Genomic DNA, 17,202 nt, shown 5'->3' on the forward strand with positions numbered 1-17,202 from the left:
TAGCTTGGGCCGTGGCTAGCGAGCGGCGGGCCGTCGGCTGCAGGCCAAAACTCCCCCGTGCCGGGCAGCGGCAGTACGGGAGAGAGTCCAGGGCAGAGATTCGAGTTTACCGTGCCGAAGGAGGCGGAACGGTCAACCACTGCCAGATTTTTACCAAGAAAACTCTCCAGATCCACTACCAGATTGCAGATGGAGAGCGGGGCGTTGTGGGAGTGACGCGTCCACGGTGTCGCTATGGGTCGGAAACGACTCGACGGCATAAGACAAGACAAGGCATCATATCTGCTCAGTTGAAAAGAAGGACAAGATGCGGAGGGCGCTAGGGACGGGGGGAGAAATCGAAAAGGACTTGCGGACCCATGGGGCTGGAAGGTACATTGAAAGGTCATTTAATCTATCGCCCCCCACCTCTGGTCAGAACCCCATTGAAAACGCTTTAGAGTGATACATTTTTAAAGACTTCTAGAGAAATTCAGGTATACTAGTATACCATAATATGTATGTTAGAACTATACATTCTAATGATATCGCTTCCGAGAACAATTATGGTTCCATTATTGCATTAAAAAATGCATTTTAAAACAATAACATCAGAATCATTTTTTTTAAAAAAAATGCTTATTTACAAGCTCATCAAAACTCCATATTCCTCAGTTGCCTCATTTGTGAATTCAGTACTTTTTGCTTTGAAACTCTTTACTAACCAAACCTCAATTTATAATGTAAGGGAGTTCCACAGATCATCCCTTTACCATACTTCAGCATAATAAAATCCATTTAAAAGGTGTGAAAATGGGACGTTTTCACCTGCAAAATGTGTCCTTCCCGTAGCCGTTTACAAACTATGCATCAATAACGGACTTTATGAAGTTTGATGTGTAGAAACCTTGGGAAATTTCAGGGCCTGCAAGTATTTGGGGGGAATCTTATTCCCCTGACAGTCCTACCAGCATCATCTGGATTTTATCGTCCAAGTTCCCGGATTCCTGGCTGAATTGATCCCGCTCCGTTCGAGCCTCGGTCAGCTGCGAGTTGGACAGGGCCAGTTGCTTCTCAAGTTCTTCTACCTAAAGGATGAGCAGAAATCACACAGAGGGTGATGTCCTCGGTGACTAATGGAAAAATCATGTGGATCCCTGTAGATAATAATGATGATGATATTTGTTAAGCGCTCACTATGTGCCAAGCACAGTCCTAGACGTTAAAGTCTGGCCCGGAACGCTCGGCGTCTTAGAGGTTGTCCTTCGGTCTACTCCGCGGGTGCAGAAAAATTTTTAATTTTATTTTGAAAGTAACTTAGTCAGTGAGCCATATGACATCCTCCGCTCTGTATAACATTTCCATCTTTGTAATCGTAAGAGGATGAACGGTAGAGGATTGACTCTACACTGACGGTTGAGCACATTCACTCTGCCCGAGGCTTGTAATCCAGGTGGAGGGAACGCTGTTGATGATTCGTATTCAGTCATATTTACTGAGCGCTAACTGTGTGCAGAGCACTGTACTGAGCCCTTGGGAGAGTACACTCCCCATGCCCATAATGAGCTTACAGTCTAGAGGGTGAGACAGGCATTAATACAAATAAATACATAAACCCCTTTGTTGCCAAACTGTCAATCTTCCATATCTCCATTTTGTTTTCTGCCTCATCGGACTGTGAATGAGGGGGGAAAGTGGAAGTAGAATCTGGTGACAGCACTGGGAAAACAGAAGCGCAGAATTGTGCATGGAGGAGTTACTTTTTACCAGTGAATATCATAAAACGGTGACAATTTCAAAGCTGAGCAAATATTAAGTAATTAGAAAAGTGAGGTCTAATTTGCTTCGGAAAATAATCTTTCCATTCTAGAGGCGTACAATTTTAGGAGCTGGTCTTGGATTTCAAGTAATGCAGTATTGCGCAGTTTCTTTTGCATTTAGCTCTCTCTTTGTTCTCTAGCTCTGTCTTGTGAGTTGTCTATTTGAGGGTCCTCTTGTTTTTCTCATTAAGCTGTAGATTTCAGTAGGGCAGGGACTGCGTATTTGCTTCTTTTCTGCAATCTCCTCAGGGCCCAAATCAGTGCTGTGCTCCCAGAAGATATTTAATAAACGAACAAATCAAAGAATGGACCAAAAGCTCCAGAGCAAAGTCTGAGAACGCATTTCCCCAGAGAAAGAAAAGAATCCGAAGAAAAAATGGATAAATATGCTGGGGCCATTTCTGTTGGTTGGAAAGGAAGAGGGTTTATAGAATAAACTGGGAAAGACCTGTTTATTTTCATAGCCCCAACAGTTTACAAGTTACGGAATTCAGTCTCGACTTGAAACTTGTAAATTCAAACCAAGCTTCATTTGTCCATTCGATCGTATTTCTTGAGCCCTTACTGTGTGCAGAGCACCGTATTAAGCGCTTGGAATGTGCAATTCAGCAACAGATAGAGACAATCCCTGCCCAACAACGGGCTCACAGTCATCTTGAATAGATTGCCATTTACGGAGGCAGTGACATGCAAACCTTAAGCCACAGTCGCTAACATGGTAAGACTCCAGAGGTTTACTTGGAGACTGCATTATTACCCAAATAATGATATACGTAAAATTGGGAAGAATTTTTCCTTAATTTTTTTTCCCCATCAACTCACGCTTCCACAAAGACCAAAGACCAGGAAAGTAGCACGAGAATCTTTTAGAAGATGCCATCCTGCTACGGCATCTTCTAAGGAATAAGGATTTAGATTGTACTTTATCTCATTCATGTGGGCCTGTTCCAAAGGTCTTGTCTGAAGACGATGGCTCTTACCAGTCAATTAATCAACGGCTTTTATTTGGCACTTACTAGGAGCAAAGCACTGTACTAAGCCGCCCGAACTAGCAGACACGTTCCTTGGCCGTGACGAGCTGACGGCCTAGAGGACGATTCTAAGATGGTTCTTAGACTACAGTGTAAGCTTCTTGAGTGCAGAAATCACAGATACCAATTATCTTGTACTCGCCCCAAAAAGTAGAGCTTTGCAGGCAGTTTGTACTGGAGAAAAGCTATTGATTGACTGATTGATTGATTGATGCTTTTCCCCCTCCCTATTTGGATGACGCCTGTGGCTTGAAATGAAACCCAGGAAGCCCAGGAAGTGCTCGGTAAATACAGTTGACTGAAAGAGTACCTCATAATAATAATAATGATGATATTTGTTAAGCGCCTACTATGTGCCAAGCACTGATAATGATGGTATCCGTTAAGCGCTTACTATGTGCCAAGCACTGTCCTTGGCACCACACAGGGACTGCTAGTGTATTCGTCGGAGGATGAACTGCAGTGTGACCTAAAGAGCACGGGCCTGGCATCCTCCTCTTGTCTGCTCTGTGACCTTGGGCAAGTCACTTAACTTCTCTGGGCCTCAGTTATCTCATCTATAAAATGGGGATTGAGACCTTGAGCCCCAAATGGGACAGGGACTGTGTCCAACCCTATTAGCTCATACCTACCCCGGGGCTTAGTACAGTGCCCGGCACATAGGAAGCACTTAATAAATACCACAATTATTAGGAACCGCTTGTCTCTAGCAGGAGAAAGGAACAAATCAATAACCCTCCAATATGATGTAGGCGGCCAAAGAAATGATGAAAAACAGATAAGAGCAGAGAAGACGAAGACTCTCCGGCTGCCCTAGTTCACACATGTACCTCCGCGTGGCCTAGTGGAAAGAGCCCGGGGCTGGGAGTCGAAAGGACCTGGGTTCTAATCCTGACTCCGCCACTTGTCTGTCTTCACTTCTCTGTACTTCAGTTACCTCATCTGTAGAATGGGGATTCAGGCTGTGAGGCCCATATGGGACACAGAATGTGTCCAATCTGATGAGCTTGTATCTACCCCAGCGTTTAGAGCAGCGTCTGACACATAGCAAGCAAACGTTTAACGAATACCGTCCAAAAACAAGAGCACGGGTCTGGGAGCCAAAGAACCTGGGTTCTAATCCTGGATTGCTGTGTGACCTTGGGCAGGTCACTTAACTTCTCCCTCCCTCTAAGACTGTGAGTCCCGAGCAAGCCAGGGACCGCATCCAAACTAATCCACTTGTATCCGCCCCAGTGCTTAGAACAGCGTTTGACACATAATACGTACTTAAATATCACTAGAAAAAGAAGTCAAGATCCTCCAGGAGGAATTGCCCTAGGGTTTACAATGAAAACACCACAAGACATGTTCCGCAAGTAGTTTTCAAGTCTGCCTGTGTTCTTCCCCCTGAACCGTTCAATCTGCTGATACACACAAGTACCTTTGTGCTAGTCAAGACACTACTGAACCAGTTCTTTCATCATCCAATCGGGTAAAACTGAAGACCGAATAAGCCATTTCGAAGGTGGGAATATTTCCAAGAAAATAAATGAGAGAAGAGTCATCCAGGTGGATAACTCGGTAAATCCGTTTATATTCACTGCTCAATAACTCCAAGTCTCCCAGAAATAGACTTTAGGGCTTGGATTAACATAATGAATTTTTTTATTGGGTTTCTAGTTTTCTATCTCGTGCCCCAAAATCTGTACATGCAGAGATAGGAGCCTATTTCTGGATATTCCATGATAGTGACAGATGCTTGTAGTTTGACCTGAAATGCAAATAGAGCAAGAGAGAAACTGTTTTTTTAAACCTAACACACCTTCAAAAAACATTCAATATGTCTAACACTGCAGCGGCAATCCTCGAAGTCTTATGAGTCACTCAATCGGTAAAAAAGGTTAGGTTCTTAAGGTGTCGTACTTTGCATATCTCTGTGTAAACACCTAGATTTTTACCAATTTTAGGAAATGGAAAATATCATTTATATTAATCGAGAGTCTTTATCGAGAGCTTATCGTGTACAGAATGCTGTAATTTGGCCTTTCTAGGTCTGTGGGTGTCTGTTGGCATCTCATAATGTATCTTTGGATCTTTTTTGTCTGTGTGTCTCCAAACATGTGCTGGGTTTAACGTGACCCTCCTGATTTTTGATTGTCTAACCCTTCTTCCGACTGTCTCTTTGACGTGGAGCCGAGCGGAGACGGAGCGGAGACGGTGTGCTACGCCTAATGCCTGAGGACAAATGACATATTAAGGCCGAATTTTCCCTGGGATCTTTGGGGAGAAACCTTACAGTCCCCTGACTAGTGTCTCGTTGTGGACAGGGAACGGGCCTACCAACTCTGTTATACTGGACCGCCCCAAGCGCTTAGTACAGTGTTCTGCGCATGGTAAGCACCCACTAAATACCACTGATTGAGAAAGCTGACTCCTTCTTGGGGAAAGGTATGATGGAGAAGTCAGAACTGTCAGTGCCAGGACCACTGGGGGGACATTTTTTTTATGGCATTTGTTAAGCACTTACTTTGTACCAGGCACTGTACTAAGCATTGGAGCAGATTATATTGAGGCTCTTGGTGCCTGCCTACTTGTTTCGTTTTGTTGTCTGTTTCCCCCCTTCTAGACTGTGAGCCCATCGTTGGGTAGGAATTGTCTCTATCTGTTGCCGAACTGTACTTTCCAAGGGGTCAGTACAGTACCCTGCACGTAGGAAGCGCTCGATAAATACTATTGAATGAATGAATGAATAAAAGATAATGGGGTTAGGCACAGTCCCTGTCTCACACAGGGCTCACAGTCTTAATCCTTATTTTACAGATGAGGTTACTGAGGCCCAGTGAAATGAAGTGACTCGACCAAGGTCACACAGCAGACAAGCAGTGGCGTCGGAATTAGAACCCAGGTCCTCTGACTCCCAGGTCCGTGCTCTTTCCACTAGGCCAGGCTGCTTCTCCAAAATCGAGACGCTTCCGTTCCTGTTACCAGTCGTCCCCTCATCAAGCACCACGGCTGGAATGCTTTACTCGTCCATCAGTCGATGGTATTTATTGAGCGCTTACTGTGTACTAAGGACTTGGGAGAGCATGATATGGGAGAGATGCTAGGTTTTAAGCATCCCGATCCCTCTCCTCCCAAGCAGGGTGTGTCTATCAGCCTGGGGGCTGCAATCCCCTCTTTCCATAGTCTTCCCTTACCCAAAGGGCTTGCGGAGTAACTGAGATTCATTCATTCATTCATTCATTCATTCATTCATTCGTATTGACTGAGCACTTATTGTGTGCAAAACACTGTACCGAGAGCTTGGGAGAGTCCAATAGAATAGAGATGCCATATAACCTGGTGGAAAGAGAATGGGCCCGGGGCGTCAAGGGACCTTAGTTCTAATCCTGACTCCGCCACTTGTCTGTTGTGTGACCCTGGGCAAGTCACTTCACTCCTCTGGGCCTCAGTCTCTTCATCTGTAAAATGGAGATTATTTAGACAGCAAGCTCCTTGTGGGTAGGGAACATGTCTATCGACTCTGCTATGATCGTATTCTCCTAAGCGTTTAGGACAGTGTTCTGCACACGGTAAGTGCTCGATAAATATGATTGGCATTACATATCATCATCACGTTGGTATTTGTGAAGCGCTTACTATGTGCAGAGCACTGTTCTAAGTGCTGGGGGTGATACAGGGTCAGCAGGTTGTCCCACGTGGGGCTCACAGTTTTCATCCCCATTTGACAGATGAGGGAACTGAGACCCAGAGAAGTGAAGTGACTTGCCCAAAGTCACACAGCTCACAGGTGGCGGAGCCAGGATTCGAACCCATGACCTCCGACTCCTAAGCCCGGGCTCTTTCCACAGAGCCACGCTGCTTCTCATATATAAATATAAACATACACACAAACACACACATGCAACAGAGACGGGATAGGAAGGATGTCTTGTGAAGAAACTCTACTGCCCGTAAAGGCTAGCAGGGCATTAGGAGAAGTGAAAAGCAACCTCATCTATTACAACTGTGCTTTGCAAATTCACTTCACACAAGACGCTATAGAAATTTAAATTCCATGGCTTTTTGGGAAACCAGAAACCTGTCAGGTCAAAGGAAAGGATGGATTTTCTCAGCTAATATAAATCTCCCAGCTTTGGTCTCTCGGAAACAAACAGTTTGGGCTTTAACAACACAGAAAAACGGAAGAAGCTTTTTCGTAGTTTCTGGGTTTTTTTCCCCAAGAAGCTCCATTAAGGTCCATAAGGAAACATTTTTCCTCTCTTGTGCCGTGGTAACTAAAACGGGGCCGTGTACTTTTGACCAATTTTGCAGATATGCAAAATCTACCAAGCTGAATATTCCGATTACCCTCAGACAAGAAGGCACAGATAATAGTAAGCAAAAAATCCACATTCTTTAGGATCGTTCTGGAATAAATCGTTACTGTCTGGGGGCGTAGCTGTCTGAAAACGCAAACCCACTCTTGACTTAACTTCGATCTTGACTCTGTGGCTATTTGCAATCCGAACAATGTGGTCCAGAGCACCGTCAGGGCTGGCTTTGACTAGCAGAGCAGTCACGCAATGTGGGATTGTCTTTCCCCTCTAGGATTTTACAGATGACAGAAGTTCCTCCGGACCCCTGAAGAAGCGTTGGATTGGACTGGCAGCACTGACTCGAGAGCTGAAACTTTGCTTTTACCTTTCACTTTGTGCGGGGATTTAAAACGTAGAGCTGAATTCTCAGTCCAGAGGCTATTTAATGGACAGTGAGAGGGGAAAATTTTGAAATAGCAGCCGAAACCCTGGAACGAAAACCTCCTTCAAGGGCTCTGTGTAAATGCTAACGGCTAGGACTTCTCTCCGAGGGATTGCTTTCCTTTTTAAATAGCAGCACCGGTTTTCCCTTTCACCATCCTTCTTTTTTTCTTCCCTTTTGGCCACTGTCCGCCGGATCGGTGGGGCTTAGATTTCTCATGGACAGTGATTTTGTACTTTCCCAAGCGCTTAGGACAGTGCTCTGCACACACTAATTGCTCAATACATACGACTGATTGATCGCCTGACGGAACCAATTTTATTCTGGTATTTGTTAAGCGCTTACTCTGTGCCAGACACCGTTCTAAGCTCTGAAGAGGACACGGATCAACTAGGCCGGACGCGGGCCCCGTCCTTCACGGGGCTCCCAGTCTAAGTAGGAGGGAGAATGGGTATTGAATCCCCATTTTCAGGTTGAGGGAACCGAGGCGCAGAGAAGGGAAGTGACTTGCCCGAGGTCACGCAGCCAACGACTGGCACAGATGGGATTAGAACCCAGGTCCTTTGACTCCCAGGAACGCTGCTTCCCGTTTTGCCAGATTATGCGTGTGGGTGGTGGGGAGGTTGTTTTTGTGTCTCTTCCTCATGAAGACACTGGGCGGGGACAGTAAGAGATTCGCTTACTGTCAGTACGGCAGAAAATATACTGAGGTTCAGTGACGGAACCAGCAGAGTTTTCCAGTGCTAATAAAATAATAATAATAATAATAATTAATGGGCGGTGTTTGTTAAGGACTTACTATGTGCCAGGCACTGTACGAAGCGCTAAGGGAGATACAAGCTAATCAGGTTGAACACAGTCCCTGTCCCACATGGGGCTCACAGTCTTCATTCCCATTTTATAGGTGAAGTCACTGAGGCACAGAGAAGTGAAGAATGACAATCATAATTAGTAGTAATATTGGTATTAATAATAATAAATCGGTATTAATAATAATAATAGCATTTGTTAAGCACTTACTATGTGCCAAGCACTGTTCTAAGCGCTGGGGCAGATACAAGATAATCATATTGGACACAGTCCCTGTCCCATATGGGGCTAACAGTCTTCATCCCCATTTTTTAGGTGAAGTCTCTGAGGCACAGAGCAGTGAAGAATAACAATAATTATTAGTATTAGTATTAATAATAATAGCATCAGTTAAGTGCTTACTATGTGCCAAGCGCTGTTCTAAGTGCTGGGATGGATACAAGCAAATCGGGTTGGACACAGCCCTTGTCCCACGGGGGGCTCACAGTCTCAATCCCCATTTTACAGATGAGGGAACCGAGGTCCAGGGACGTGAAGTGAGTTGCCCAAGTTCACACAGCAGACAAGTGGCGGAGCCAGGATTAGAACCCAGGTCCTCTGACTCCCAAGCCCGGGTTCTTTCCCCTAGACCACACTGCTTCTCTTCGCTAGACCTGGCTCTTGCCAGTGCTACTCAACGCCCACTGGGGAAGTAGGCATTTGGCCCCCGTTTGGTTTTGAAATAGGAAAAAAATCAACTGGGGAGAAAGACCGTGGTTTATTTTGGGGGTGAAAAAAGTGAAAGTTAAGAGTAAAGCCAAGGCTACAGAGCAAAGAGTGACAGCTTCTACTGGTCCAAATTCGTACGGGGAAAGTCTGGAGGCGTTCCTAAAAACATGGAAAGAAAAGAATAGAAAAGGCATCATGGAAAAACACGAATATAAATTATTTTTATGTTACATTTTAAAATGTCCCTACTCATCCAATCTGTCTCTTTTTTTTCCCTGAAAGAAAACATCTGTTTTTATTTTAAAAGAAGCAGTGTGGCCCGGTGGAAAGAGCACAGCTCTGGCAGTCAGAGGTCCTGGGTTCTAATCCCAGTTCTACCACTTGTCTGCTGTGTAACCTTGGGCAAATCACTTCACTTCTCTGTGCCTCAGGCCCAGTGTTCAGTAGAGTGTCTGGCACATAGTAAGCACTTAACAAATACCATTTAAAAAAAAAAGTCACCTCATCTGTGAAATGAGGATTAAGACTTGTGAGCCTCATATGGGACATGGACTGTGCCCAATCTGATTAGCTTGTGTCTACCCCAGTGTTTAGTACAGTGTCTGCCACATAGTAAGTGCTTAACAAATACCCATTACAAAGAAAAACTTTTAAAAAGGTGCCTCATCCGTGATATGAGGATTAAGATTTATGAGCCCCAGGTTGGTCATGGATTGTGCCCAAACTGATTATCTTGTGTCTACCCCAGTGCTCAATACGGTGTCTGGCACATAGTAAGCGCTTAACGAATACCATTACAAAGAAAAATTTTTTAAAAAGGTGCTTCATCTGTGACATGAGGATTAAGACTTGTGAAAGCCCCATGTGGGGCATGGATTGTGCCCAAACCGATTATCTTGCGTCTACCCGAGCGCTCAGTACAGTGTCTGGCACGTAGTAAGCGCTTAACAAATACCATTAAAAAGTCTTTTGAGGACCAGTCTCTTTTTTTTTTTTTGAATCCAAGTCTTTCAGCTTTGACATTTCTGATCTTTCATGCCATGTTTTGAGCTGGGAATAATATACACTTGCTTCTGAAGGATCCTGGCAAGGCGTGAGCTTCGCTAACAGCGCTCCACATGATCACCAGCGTGGCTCAGTGGAAAGAGCCCGGGCTTGGGAGTCAGAGGTCATGGATTCGAATCCCAGCTCTGCCGCTTGTCAGCTGTGTGACTTTGGGCAAGTCACTTCACTTCTCTGGGCCTCAGTTACCCCTTCTGTAAAATGGGGATGAAGACTGGGAGCCCCTCCTGGGATAACCTGATCATCTTGTATCCTCCCCAGCTCTTAGAACAGTGCTTTGCACAAATGCCATCGTCATCATCGTCATCATCACCTGATTATTCCGTTGGGAAGTGAAAGCCAGTGAGAGAACATGAGTGTGTACTTAGATCTGTACACTTTGGGCACCAGGTATTCACCCCACCTTCAGCGCCGCACCACTTGTGTCCGGAGAGAAGCAGGCTGGCTCGTGGACAGAGCCCGGGTCTGGAAGTCAGAAGGACCTGGGTTCTGATCCTGGCTCCGCCACTGTCTGCTGTGTGACCCTGGGCAAGTCACTTCACTTCTCTGTGTCTCCGATTTTCTCTGTGTCCCTGATTTTACCCCAACTGCAAAATGGGGATTAAAACGACGAGCCGCACGAGGGACAGGGACCGTATCCAACCTGATTTGCCTTTAGCCACCCAGCATTTAGTACAGAGTCTGACACATAGTAAGCACTTGACAAATACTATTAGCCATTCATTCATTCAATCGAATGTATTGAGTGCTTACTGTGTGCAGAGCACGGTACTACATGCTGGAGGGTACAATATAACAACGAACAGATACATTCCATGCCCACAACGAGCTTCGACGTAAATTATTCATTTATACTCACGTCCGTGCAAATTATTCACTTCTACTCATGTCTCACTCTACACTGTAAAGTGGGCCGGGAACCTGTCTCCCAACTCCGTTGTACTGGAGTACAGTGCTCTGCACACAGTAAGCGCTTAATAAATACTCTCGATTGATTGGTTCATTCATTCAATAGTATTTATTGAGCGCTTACTATGTGCAGAGCACTGTACTAATTGGTTGACAGCAGTCACTGCGGGCTATCCCAGAGAGCCTTCCCACACCAGCTTCTCCTAGTGTTTGGGGGTTAGGAAGAATCATTCGTCTTGGTTCTGACCACGCGGAGGTCCGGAGCCGGGGAAACCCCCAATAGCCCTTACGATTCCCTCCTTCTGGATTCAGATGCCGTTCTTGCCACTACTTTGCCTAGCTTTCAGAAATACATGCTATCTCCTTTAATTTCCTCTTTCCTACCGGCACACAGTCTCTTCAGACACAATAACCGGGAATGAAGTGCAGGTAAAGGAAATAGATCGGAAGCTATTCAACTCTTCCTCGTTAAAGTCAAATACGGGACCAAGAGCACTCTGCATCCATAGAGCACTTTGAGTTTACCCAGGCGCTTTGAACCTCACTCATTCAATGGTATTTGTTGAGCGCTCACTATGGGCAGAGCATTGTACTAAGCGCCTCATCAATTCCTGGATCTCATTTTTACCCTCACATTTCCCGTGAGACAGAGTGAGGCGGGTATGATTATCCCCATTTTACAGACGAGCACCCCGAGGTCCGGGCCGGTTAGAAGAATTTGCTAAAGTGATACCGAGTCCAACCCATATGCTCGTCACCCTCCCACAGCACGTAGGACAGTGCCTGGCACACAGTCAGTGCTTAATGAACACCACGGTTATTATTACAGAAGGCCAGTAGCAGAGCTGGGATGAAAACCCAGGTTTCCTGACTTCCGGCTCTGCTCTCTTTCCATTATGTAGAAATGGAGTAGGGGCTGGAAAAGAGCATTTGTTTTCAGATAGTTCATGCATTATTCACTAAAATCTTGCCCGAGGCAGAGAATTCTGCCAAAACGAGATGAAATTATTGCTGCATTAAGCTTCCTTCTCCAGTGAAGGCAAAACACCGTATTGTAGAAATTAGAGACTTGGGTTTACAGCATGTGATGGGGAAATTCTGTCTCAGAGAGCCCTGCAATAATGACAGCTACTGAAGAAAAAAACACAATGAAACCAATCAACGGGCATCTAATTCTACCGGGTCCAATGAAGAGAAGTAAGTCACTTTACAATAGTCGTTTAACAACAGATGTATTGTACAGTTCAAATGCAACGTTTAAAAGGACTAAAGCTATTTTGATTTATTTTAATTTGCCCTGGATATGGTTTAGAATGTTTCCAAAAACATCTGAAGAAAACAGTTTAATCAGCAGCAGAGAAGCAGCACGGCCTAATGGACAGAGCCTGGGTCTGGGAGTCCTAAGGACCTGGGTTCTAATCCCGGCTCCTCCACTCGTCTGATGCGTGACCTAGGGCAAGTCCCTTAATTCCTCTGTGCCTCAGTCACTTCATTTGAAAAATGGGGGTTAAGACTGTGAGCCCCGTGTGAGACAGGGACTGTGTCCAACACCGTTTGCTTATGTCCACCCCGGCGTGTAGTCCACTGCCTTGCACATAATAAACGCTTCACGGATACCACAATTCTTCTTCTTCTCATTTTATTATTAATATCGCCTTTCAATGTGCCCTAAAATGCAAACCAGAGGCCTGCCTGAATTTATTTGTTTTAATAATAATAATAATAATGATATTTGTTAAGAGCTTGCTATGTGCCAAGCACTTTTCTAAGCGCTGGTCAATGCAGGGTAATCAGGTTGTCCCACAAGGGTCTCACAGTCTTAATCTCCATTTTATAGATGAGAAGTTTTAAATTGGCACCTGCTCTCCTGCCAGAACTTCTGATCACGAGGCACTCCCTCTTCCTCTGGAGTCAAGGAGAGAAGCGGAAAACCGCTGTCCAGCCGTCAGTGGTCCGCACTGCCGTCTGCTTTGCCCCCTCCTCGCGCCCTCCTCGACATCCCCTCCTTCCCGTCCCCCTGCCAGGCAAGACTGGCAAAGAGATGGCCCACAGATGGCCTCGCCGGGCACCATCCCTGAGGCCTTTCCCCGGCCACACTCCCAAACCACGCTTTATCAATCAATCAGTGGTATTTATCGAGCACTTACTATGTGCGGAGCACTGGTACGAAGCTCGGGAGAGTACAATACAACAGAACTAGCAAGCTTTAAGCTGTTTCTAGCACATCTGGGGAAAGATTTGTTTCGAGCTTTTGCCCTAAGCCCTGAAGGGAGCTGCAGCCTTTCCTCTGCCCGCCCTCGGTGTCAATGAATGAAACAAATTAGTCCATGAATAAATAAATTACATCACGAGCATTTATCCACGAATAGCTAATTAATTTATATTAAAGTCTTTCTCCTCCTCTAGACGGGGTGGTCCTTGGGGGCAGGAAATGTGTCCTTTAATTGTTATATTGTTCTGCCCCAGGCGCTTAATAGAGTGCTGGGCACATATTCATTCAATTGTATTTATTGAGCCCTTATTGTGCACAGAGGGTTTGGAAGAGTATTATACAACAGAGTTGGTAGATAAGTTCCCTGACCACAACGACCACACAGTCTAGAGGGGGAAGCCTTCAATAAGAGAAGCGCTCTCAGCAAGTCTGACAACCCTACCTACTGTCCCCAGCTGTACGACGAGAGAACTCTAACTTGAAACACCTGTGGTTTATGATGCCCGCTCCTGGACTGGATTGAACCGTCACCTCCTAGTGAGTGAAAATATAGACAAGTCTTGCCGAAATACACTCGAATTCAGTAAAGTATATTTGGTTTATCGCCAATATTTTTATTGGAAAAAGAATCAGTCCCGAAGAGAATGCCAGCTCTTTACGATCAGGTCGACGTATCTACAAAAATAATATTATACAAGGCACAGAGGAAGAAGAGATTTGTTCTAAACACTCTGTGGGGGATTAAGAGATCCCAAATTGACAAAATAAACTTCCTCCACCCCGCACACACACAAAAAAGCCTCCATTTTAAGATAAACTTTTACAGAAGAAATGAGAGAGGAAGGAAAGTCAAGGGAACTTCTTAGAAATGAAGAGAATCAAGTCAATCATGTCTCCTATGTTCAGGGCAACGTTAAGGTGCCCGTGGCTTGGGGCAGGGATTTTTGTGGGTTATTGAGGGCTGGACCGGCACTGGTTTGAGGAGTAAATTGAGGAGTAAATTGGCAAGAGGACATTCCTAGACTTCTGCCACATTCTCCCACCTGGCTCTGAGGGATTCCTTAGATGGGAGATCATTAGGATGGCATGAAGGAAGTACAGAGGTTTCTGTGAGTAAACGGCTGAATAAGAACCAAGCTGGAGGCCTAAACAACTGTTCACGGAGCCCTGGGATTAGCAAAGATCCCAGGCCTGGGAGTCAGAAGGACCTGAGTTCTAATCCTGGCTCTACCGCACGCCTAATGTGTGACCTTGGACAAGTTACTTCACTTCTCTTGGCCTCTCTTACTTCCTCTGTCAAATGGGGATTCTCAAAACCTGTCTTTCCTACATGGATTGTGACCCCTGTGTGAGACAGGGATTGTGTGACTGGATTTCCCCATTTATTTATTCATTCATTCAATAGTAATTATTGAGCGCTTACTTTGTGCAGAGCACTGTACGAACCGCTTGGGAGAGTCCAGTACAATCATAAACAGACATATTCCCTGTCCATATTGAGCTTACAGTCTGAGGGTGGGGAGACAGACATCGATATATATAAATAAATTACAGATAGGTAGATACATTCTCCCAGGTACTCTGCCCAAACTAGGAGATCAATAAGGGCTGAGAGAGAAAATAATGGGGCTCACAGTCTAAGTAGGAGGGAGAACAGGTATCGAATCTTCCATTTTATAAATGAGGAAACTGAGGCACAGAGAAGTTATGTGATTTTCCCCAGATCACCCTGCAGTCAAGAGGCAGAGCTGGGATTAGAACCCAGGTCCTCTGACTCCCTGGCCCACGCTCTTTCCACAAGGCCATGCTGCTTCTCTGTCACGGGAAAGAACTATTTCTGGACAGCCTTTATTTTCGAGTGTAGTCGGCATTCAAAAAGTAGATAACCCGTGCATAATGGCTTCGGTGTTAAATCGTATTTATGGAGGCTCAAACTAATTACTGAATCACTGAGGAAAATTCAGGTTTATTTTCCAACTCCGAAGAAACGAGCATTAAAGCTAAGAATCCCAGGAAAATCTGTTGGGTCTATTTCCCATCCTAAGTTACTCTCTACTTAGTTAAATAGAAGCACATTGATATTTAAAACACTGCCAAGTAACCGGGCAATCAGCACAGGAAAAGCTCAAACTGTGGCAAAAAACAGAAGAAGAAATGTAAATAGAGCTGAGTTATTCTGGAGATTTTGGAGTTGGTTTTTTTGGAGTCTCATTAGCTTTTTATGGTTTCCTGCTTTTTAAGTCTGGAATATTCTTAGAACAAGGCTCGAAGATGATTGCTCATCTGTGGGAAGCTATTTTTGATTCCCCCGTGGTATCCCGAGATTTGATTTCCACATCTAATGTCCACCCGGCCAAAATGTCAAGTTGTTTATTTTAGGTAAGAGCAAAATGCTGCTTTGATGATAAGGCTATGCATACTGTACCGATAGAAATAATACTGTGGAGAGTTTTGAAGTCAAAGAGCATTTCTACATAAATTCGGCAGCTTTAAAATGCAGTAAGAGACCATGATTAAATGGGCACGTGGCGTCTCTCAAGTGACGTTTCAGACGTTTAAAATCTGGATAATTCTCAATTCTCTGATGATTTTTCCGTCACATTAAAATATAACACTTAGAGATTTAGATAAATATCGAATCTCATTTTGGATTAATTTGCACGTAACTAAAATGATGTGTTTGAAACTCTCTTTTTATTTCTTGGAGTTTACTAAAAAAAGACAGGTTTTTAAAACATTTTTAAATGGTGCTTGTTTAGCGCTTATTATGTGCCAGGCACCATACTAAGCACTGGAATAGATACAACTTAATCAGGTCGGACATAGTCCCCGTCCCACATGGGGCTCACAGGCTAGGTCAAAGGGAGGAGGAATTAACTCCCATTTTACGGATGAGGTAACTGAAGCACAAAGAAATCAAGTTACTGGCCCAAGGTCGCCCGGCAGATAAGCGGCGGAGTGGGGATTAGAACCCAGATCCTCTGACTCCCAGCCCCGTGCTCTTTCCTCTAGACCATGCTGCTTCCCACGCAGCTCTGAATCTATGATTTCTGAGTGGGAACCAAATTTTATAAAATGCCTCCTTCCACCCTACTGAATAAGATTTCCAAGCACAAATGATCCTTTGAGAAAACCCTTTTGATCCTGTATGAGAGGTTCAACCGAGAAGCAGCATAGTCTAGAGGAAAGAACAGGGGTCTGGGAGTTGGAAGACGTGGATCTTAATCCCTGCTCCGTCCCTGTTGTGTGACCTTGGACAAGTCACTTCGCTTCCTCTGTCCCTCAGTCTCCTCCTCTGTAAAATGGGGATTAAATACCTCTGCTTCCTCCCCCTTAATCTGCGAGCCTTGTGCGGGGCGCGTCTGACGAGATTATTTTGTATCGACCCCAGTGCTGGGTACAGTGCTTGGCACACGGTAAGCACTTAAGAAATACCGCAATCACGATTACGGCGTGATTATGTTTCGCCGGAGCCGACACCAGAATCGAAACCCACCTTGTCCTCAGAGATCCTTTTGGTTTCCCTTAATTCAGAACGCAACTGGGAAACAGTAGACTCCAGTTCACTGAGCTGACGCATATAGAGTGAATTTTGGTTCCTTGCTTGGTCTCTATGAAGGATTTAGAAAAGGAAAAGCAAAGTGCAGACAAAGATTACCCCAGTAAGACTTTGTCGTAAGAATTTCTGAATGAATCTTTACAAAACTTCAGATTGGTCTGATTATAAATATTTCCATTATTTACGTTTTATACCTTACATCTAACCCAGTCCCTAGTACGGTGCTTGGCACATAGTCAGTGCTTAAAGGAAGGAGCACGGCATAGTGGACAGAGCACGGGCCTGGGAGTCAGAAGGTCCTGGGTTCTAATCCCGTCTTTGCCACTTCTCTGCTATGTGACCTTGGGCAAGTCACTTCAATTCTCCGGGCCTCGGTTACCTCGTCTGTAA

General features: G+C 44.9%; 1 protein-coding gene across 6 annotated transcripts in view; it reads right to left on the reverse strand.

Annotated features, from left to right (window-relative positions):
• CCDC158 (coiled-coil domain containing 158) overlaps window positions 1–17,202 on the reverse strand; it is a 56,513-nt gene that overhangs the window by 25,761 nt on the left and 13,550 nt on the right. For all 6 annotated transcript variants that reach the window (XM_029072689.1, XM_029072690.1, XM_029072692.1 and 3 more), the window contains 2 exons: window positions 16,750–16,864; window positions 948–1,067 (listed from right to left, as the gene is read on the reverse strand). In XM_029072689.1, coding sequence (XP_028928522.1) covers window positions 948–1,067; window positions 16,750–16,864 — 235 coding nt within the window. The remainder of the gene's footprint in view (window positions 1–947; window positions 1,068–16,749; window positions 16,865–17,202) is intronic.

The sequence above is a fragment of the Ornithorhynchus anatinus genome, chromosome 10 (assembly GCF_004115215.2).
Source record: "Ornithorhynchus anatinus isolate Pmale09 chromosome 10, mOrnAna1.pri.v4, whole genome shotgun sequence".
Taxonomy (NCBI): Eukaryota; Metazoa; Chordata; class Mammalia; order Monotremata; family Ornithorhynchidae; genus Ornithorhynchus; species Ornithorhynchus anatinus.